Here is a 7239-nt window from a genome sequence, read left to right on the forward strand (position 1 = left end):
CGCCCCGCACTGCGGGCAGCCCGCCGGGTCCTTGGCGCGGCGGCTCCGCGGCGGAGCGCCGGGAGGACGCGGCCCTCGCCGCCCTCCCCTGGGGCTTCCCCCGCGGCGGTGCCGGGGGCGGCGCGGGTGAGACGGGCGGGGCTTTGCAGTGCTTCCCCCGGAGGGGGCAGCTTTGAAGGACAGCTCGGTGCCGGTACGCTCGCGTGAAGCTGAAACCGTGTTTTCCTCTTCCCAAGCTCGACTGACTTGTTTCGGATTCCGTCCTAACTTAACGTTTGTCTGAAAGCAGCAGAAAGGTTTGTTGAGTTAGTAAATAAGGTTTTCTGGTCGAAAGGTAATTAGCATTAAGTACCAACAGAAGCGCCTCAGAGCTCGTAGTGAGTGAGCTGCAGTCTCTGAAGGCTCATATCCTGAGAAACCCTGTAAGAAGGCATCTTTCACAGGGGAATCACCTGGCTGCGTGCTTTTCCTGAATGAACTGCCTGCTAGGCTCGTTCTTCTCACATGGTTCRAGAGTCACCAGGTCTGTGCAAAAATGGAAAGAAGACTCAACTTCTGAGAATGGAAATTGTCATGGCAACACTGTTTCCCATGGATCTTGGTGCTGCCATAATAATAGGAGCTGTGCTCTTTTTCTAACGCGATTTGGGAGTTGTGTGGTCCTTAGGGATGTTAGCGACAAAGGTAATGGGAATCCTTTCTAACCCTAATTCTTMTAATATTTTCCTAAAAGGCACAACTGCTCGTGGGCAGTTCTGGCCATTGTTTTGTATGCATCACAAAAGATTCAGTGGAATATGGGGAAAACACTCCACAGATGTCAGATCTTGGCAGAAAAACGAAGAAAAAAAGAAGTATGACTTTAGTTTGCTAAATGTGAAATGAAGTGTCTTCTAAATGTGTTGAAAAGACTCTAAAATTCTGAAATTAGAGCAGGGAAAAACAGCATTTATAGCAAAAAGCAGTTTTGAAACAGAGTGCTTGTTTGTGTTTGGCTGCCCTGCCAAGCTTCGGTTAAGGGTGCAGTGTTTCTCTTGCCCGCATCACTACTTTGCAGGTTCCTGACAAGAAAGCGTTGCTGTGCAAGTTGAGGGACAGTCTTTGTAGTAAGTGAAGCAGACTCTCGGAATCGGATTCTGGGTTTAGAAAGCCCTTGTTGTCAGGCACTTTTCATGCCTGTGGAGGAGGACAGTCTATAACATGCTCGTTTTGTAACATGTGATAACCTTTCTTCTACACTTTAATATCCTAGATGCTTCATAGGTGCAGAAAAAACTCTGCRCTCTGTCTGAAAGAGATTGAACCCGTACCCAGCAAAGAAGTTAGTCGTGATGATACCAGAGATTGCTATCCTTAGCTTAAGGTGTGGAGTTCATAAACTGTAGTTCGGTGTGTATGCCCCACATAAATAGTGGGGAGAGTGAAGTGCTTGAAATGGTTTTCAAGAAAGACCTTCACAAGCACTTATTTAGTTTATGTGGAAATACCAAAAGGGTGTGTCTGAAATTCCCACATTTCGGAGCTTAGGTGCCAATGAGCAATGCTTCTGCATGGTGAAAAAGAAGGTAGCTAATTTTATATTTACTTGCCTGGAAATTTGATTTGGGGACGATTTTTTTTTTTTAAGCTAACGGAAATGTCCATGCTTGTGTCATTCTGGGATACCAGTGATTACTCTGCAAGGAGCAGAGATGTTCCATTAGAATGGATTCATCTCTGCTCTTCTAGAGGCAGATGTACCAACTATTACCTTCTATCTAGTGACTGTTTCATGTAAGTTTGTGGACTGGATGAGGAACCATTTGCCTTAGTCTGGTAAGGGTGGCAGGTGAGTGGAGGTGATACAGATCTTACCAACAGGTCTTGTTTAGTGACTACAGTCTTTTCTTAGTGACTAGAATCATGCAGTTGTTATTGGAAAATTGCCCTGTGCAAAGTGTTTTTGCTAATCTTAACTTTAGTTTATCTCAGATCAATAGAGAGAAAAACTTGAAGATGTCATGAGTCAGYTGAGCTTGTCAAAGTGTCAAATTACCACCTGATAAAGCTCCTATCTCCTAATGATTACAGCCATCAACCAGAGATGAAATGTATGTGGATGGGACTTTCAAGCGACAGTACCAGGGTTAAACATTGTTATACTTCTAGTGTAGTATTATCTAGGGACTCTTTGGCTTTAATGAAGGGTGAAGCTTTGATGAGAGTGTTTTCTTTTTTTAATGGAAAAAAAAAAGATCTATACTGGCATATTACCCCTGTTCTATCAGCCAGATTAATGCTGGCTGCTAAATTTTAGTAAGGGTTATTTTTGGTCCRATTTGCTAGTATTAGGAGTCCGTAGTGGGTATGTCTTTTCACATACGAAAGATGCTATTGATTTTCTGTTACTGTTATCCTGAAACATGCACTGTGTGTCTATGGAGTAGTGACAATCCTCCATCACTAGTTTTATGTGAAAAGAATGGTTATTGAATCTTGTCCTATAAAATATGATCTTTTTTTCTCTTCCAGAATTTGCAACCCCCCCCCCCAGGAGCCCCTCAAGTTCTTTTTGAGAAAATTGATTTTTTCCCTCTGATTTGAACATTTGACTTTAGTTTTACTTTTGATTTGGCTCGTGTGATTTGGAGGCTTCCCTAACCTTAAATGTGTTTTCTCAGTGTTGTATTGCTTCTGTCTCATAGAGATTAACATTTTTAGAATGTTTTAAAATAAAATGAAGACATTTGTTTGGCACAAGTGTCTTATTACTGGGAAATTTTTACTCAGGGTGAGTCATGGCCCTGGATTGCTCCTTCTTTCAAGGCACGTCTTGGATATTGACAGCTTTTCAGCTGCTTACAGGTATTTTGTGCAAGTTTCTGGAGTTCAAACAGGCTGATGAGACTCCTTCAGGAGAATGACAYTGTAGCAGAAAATACAACTTGCAGTACTATGCAACCAAGGAGCAGTGGTTTTCAAGCTTAAACAGTGTCAAAAATATTCTGTTAAATTTGTCCTTTCCTCTGTAGCAAATGATTGACTATGGGACTTTTTCCTTTCAGGGAGGAAACAGCAACATGAATTCATAGATGACGAGTAGGATGCCAAAGCCAGAGATGACTGTGCTCTTGAAGAAATGCTGGGTAGAACAAAAAGGTAAAAGGAACAGCTAATTGAGTGCATTTTGGAGCCTGTGGGACTTCATGTGTTACCTTCCCTCCGGTGGCAAATGACATCCCTCAAACTGCAACTCAATTTCTTGAATTCCCTCCTCCTCGATTTCACATGAAGCCCCAGTGACACCTCTCACTTCTGACCTACTTTTTTATGGTTCTCTCTTCCCCCAAAATGCATCATTCTGTATTGAAAAACCCTGAAGAACTTTTACATATGTCCTTTCATGCGCACACTTAGAGGTCCAGCAGCTACCTCATTCGGACCTGCAGTGGACATGCTATCAAGTTAGTCTAAAAATCGTACTAGGTTATCTACTGCTGTATTTTGTCATGAGAGCAAAAAGAAATATGAAACTCAACCATGTCACTTGCATTCCATGTCATTTTCCTGAAGTGATAGTTCAACGCAGTATTGTCCTCTCCCATCTTCTGACTTAAACCTGAGCAGATACATATTGTTAAAAAGCAAGGGCATTGCAAACAAGTTGCCTCTGTGAGGACTAAATTACTTTCTGCTATTCTAATGATCATGTTTTTTTACTGTATTTTATGTTAGCACTTTTGAGATGCCCAAAGGAATAATTTCTRTTGGCTCTCTCATTCTGAGAAATTATCTTTATAACTGAGGCATGATAGTCTACTTGGGGACTGTTGGAAATATGAGGCAGATTTAATCACACCTGCACAGAACCATGCGGTAGAAAGACCTTTGCGATATACATCCACTGGCAGCCGAAGTGGCTCAAGCAAATGACAAGAAGCAAGAAAATTTTCATTGCTAATGTAGCTCGCTTTCGGATATCTTCGTGCTTGTTTATGGAAGCATGGTTTTAATCCCCCAAAAGTCCAAAGCAAACATTCTCCTTGAAAATCTTCCAGGTGTGTATTAATTATCTGCTTGTTGCCCCCTGCCTCTCAGCACTTCCTGGCAGCAAGCGTATGGGACAGAAGGGCATTTCTATGGCAAGGAGAAAATRTTGGCAGAAGCAGAATGAGGTGGGAATGACTGATATATAAATAACAGATCTATTCTGCTGGAATTCATTAAAATAAGTATCAGGCAGGAATTTTCTGTAGTTTAGATGTTAACGATGAATGTAGTTTTTCTGTGCTTAAACTGTTTCCATTCAAGATGTGGTCTGTTAGGGCATTGTGCAGAGAGATATTAAAGCTACTGAACATCCTAACATGACACCCTTCCTTGACTGACACTAGTACAGAGTTGACAGTGTCAGAAATTGCTTCTTCAGGCTTCACATTGCTAGGAAATCTTTTGAAAAAAACAATAATTCCATATTCRCACCTGGTATATGGGAAGGGAGATGTTGGCTTTCTGTTAACCTTTGGCACCTGAGACTGTCAGTCCAGTTTATTTCCTACTAAAATKCCTTTACTGCAGTGGTATAGCTTAATCCTGTGTGCTCAGTGTCTTTGGATCATTTCAGCCAAGTGCATCGAGAGCTTGCTGTGACAGAGCTCTTCATTAGGGCATCTGAAGGAAGCTGTGCAGCTTGCCAGAAAAGCCAACCTTATGTACTTTGAAAATGGTAAACATTAGGAATGACTTACAGATACCATTTTTGACTAGGAGCCCTTTGAATTTTAGGCTGTGCTGGTGGCTGGARGCTGAGAGCTTGTATTCCTCACCAGCTCTTTCTCTGAGGTGAGTCTCCAACTCATCTCCAGTAGAATAATTCTCTGAGAAGTCATTACTTCCCCTACTAYGTCAATGAGAACATTATTTGAATTCAATTCCATGATTTATTTTTAGATCTGTTTAATAAATTGCTTTCTCATTCTTGTCATGAGAAGGAACTGCTCCATAGGATGCCCTGAAATCTTCATTATGTTTAGGCCATCTGATATAACGGGAAAAACAACACCAGCTTTAACTCTTTTGATGTAAAAGTGTAGTTTGTCCTATTCCACTTAGCAAATGTACCCAATGTTTGAAATATAAATATCTTAAGAAATACAAATTAAATAGCTTATTTGAAACAGCTAGAAGTTGCATAAGATATTTAGTTAAAGTATATGGTGATCTACCTGTTAATAATGCCAGAGTCAAGATTTCAGCCATACTTAGTATGAACTAGAAAATCATTGCCTTTCCATGTTTTGGGAGACCTGATGCTTTTGCTCATTCTTTTTCTGTATATAGCTGTATTCCGTCTGATGGTGTATCTTCTGGTTATTTTTATGAACTCCAATGTAAATCTCTTACGGTAACTGTGAGTTTTGAAATTCTTCGCCATTAATCTGTAAAATGTTAAGTCTACTAAAATTGGAATATAGTCAGTGTTGGCAAGGAGCTGTGTCTTTGCYTCTGTGCCAGTTCCCCAGAGTCATGACTTCTGGCTGTTCCCTTTCCCCCCCCATTCACTCTTCTGGGCCCTGGAGATCAGCCAGTGCAGCTCAGTTGTTGACTGCAGCATCCTACAAGTCAGAGAAGTCTGAGGCATTAGGGGAAATGGAGAATGAGGAGGTTTTATTGGTGTTTTGTGATTTTTGACAATGAATATCATATACAGGGTTTTTTCTATTCCTGGCACTAAACATTACCTCAGGGAAGATGCTTGGTGCTGTGGCTTTTAAGTTGGCTACTAGCCATGTTTAGCATCACCTCTGCCAGCACCGGCATCAGGACACATGCTGTCAAGTCAGCAGTGGCTGGAAAGCTCAGATAGGACCAAATATGGCATCAGCATAATCACTTCTGCTGGCTGTGTTGTACTTCTGATGTTGCCAGCTCCTCGCTGTTTCTTCTTCTTTTTTTTTTTTTTTTTTTTTTTTTTTTCCAGTGCATGGTATTTTTATATGACCCTGAAGACAGACAGTTGCCTACTACGCTAGCCTACATCTTTTTCCTCAGTCTTGTAAGTCTTCAGGTTTTCAATTGCAGAGGAGTGTTGGGRAAAAGGTATTTTTTTTTGTCCAGTGTTCTGCTAACACTAGCTTCCTGGAGTTGGTGGGAGAGCACAACCGTGGGCATTCATGTGCTGTTAGCCATTCAAGTGAAATGACCTGGTGGACAAGGCTCTCAAACTAGTAAAGGAGATGCTTATCTARCAGATAATTTCATCTAGTAGTTCAGAGTTGTATAGCCTCACCTTAACACTTGATGCAAATTCTCTAGCTCAAATGCAGGTGAAACTCTACAAAGTGTCCAGTGTTATGCTTATGCTTAGCCTAGGCCTTGCAAGCCTAGAAAGACATAAAGCAAGACGTAAGCAAGAAAGACATAAGCCATGTGTTAGTAGTGTATTGCTGGCATGAAACGCATCTTAGTGTTTCTGCATCTCCCTTAATGAGATAAAATATATTTTAAATAAGGAAGAGAGCGGAACTGAGCCCTGTGGAATTCCACATGTAAAGTGGTTAGGGAAGGAGCCTCCCAATGATGATGACAGAAGCCATTCAGAAGAAGAGCATTTTGCTTTTTGTACCTTAAATAGTGCAAGGAAGCAATGTTCGCTGAGCTAACAGGTGGCCAAATGAAGTAGGAAATACTGTATTTCTGAATTTCCAAGAGTATTATAGACAATGATAACTAGTTAATAGGCAAGCCTTTATGTTTTTTCTGAYTCCATATCTGAAACTTTGTGGTTAGTGTGAGTAACTGGAAATATCTGTGCTGGCATGATTATTCCAGAAGTGGAAACATACCATCAAGCATTGTAGTGAGCTGATTTCATTATTGGCATTTGTGCCTTTCTGTCATTTATGCAAAGCATACTTGTTTTTTGATGGATGCTTGAAGTTAAGGACATAATGTCATTCTCCCAGATTTTCACCTTAAGGGCTTAATGCTGAATGTACCAGAAGTCAGTGTGGTCCTTAGATTATATTCCAGTCAATGCTTAAATTCATAGGTAGACCTTGCAGATCTGTTTCTGCAATGTGCCCTTTAGGCTCCTCATCCACCTGACCAGCCATTTCCATTAATCCCATACTAATTTCTCTGACTAAGACCTGTTTACTTTTTGTACTCATCGTCGATTTTGATCGATCATTGATTCTACCAAAGGATTAACTTTTACAAAGCTCCTTACTTTTTTTTTTTTTTTTTTTTTTTTTTTTT

The 7239-nt window shown here is 40.9% G+C and overlaps 2 protein-coding genes and 1 long non-coding RNA gene across 3 annotated transcripts in view; 2 read left to right on the top strand and 1 right to left on the bottom strand.

Annotated features, from left to right (window-relative positions):
• Positions 1 to 2440, bottom strand: part of DNAJC11 (DnaJ heat shock protein family (Hsp40) member C11) — a 28787-nt gene extending 26347 nt beyond the window's left edge. The window contains exon 1 of the mRNA XM_085311527.1: positions 2363 to 2440. Within this exon, the coding sequence (XP_085167653.1) occupies positions 2363 to 2440 (78 nt within the window). The remainder of the gene's footprint in view (positions 1 to 2362) is intronic.
• The window catches only part of CAMTA1 (calmodulin binding transcription activator 1), a 421647-nt gene continuing 414907 nt past the window's right edge, over positions 500 to 7239 (top strand). Inside the window, exons 1-2 of the mRNA XM_085311536.1 lie at positions 500 to 684; positions 3045 to 3138. Of these exons, the coding sequence (XP_085167662.1) occupies positions 3072 to 3138 (67 nt within the window). The 5' untranslated portion in view covers positions 500 to 684; positions 3045 to 3071. The remainder of the gene's footprint in view (positions 685 to 3044; positions 3139 to 7239) is intronic.
• The window catches only part of LOC146592151 (uncharacterized), a 13109-nt gene continuing 9014 nt past the window's right edge, over positions 3145 to 7239 (top strand). Inside the window, exon 1 of the long non-coding RNA XR_014896659.1 lies at positions 3145 to 4037. This is a non-coding gene — a long non-coding RNA (uncharacterized LOC146592151). The remainder of the gene's footprint in view (positions 4038 to 7239) is intronic.

This window comes from Rhea americana, unplaced genomic scaffold (assembly GCF_003343005.1).
Source record: "Rhea americana isolate MKP2758 unplaced genomic scaffold, rheAme1 scaffold_343, whole genome shotgun sequence".
NCBI classification, from domain to species: domain Eukaryota; kingdom Metazoa; phylum Chordata; class Aves; order Rheiformes; family Rheidae; genus Rhea; species Rhea americana.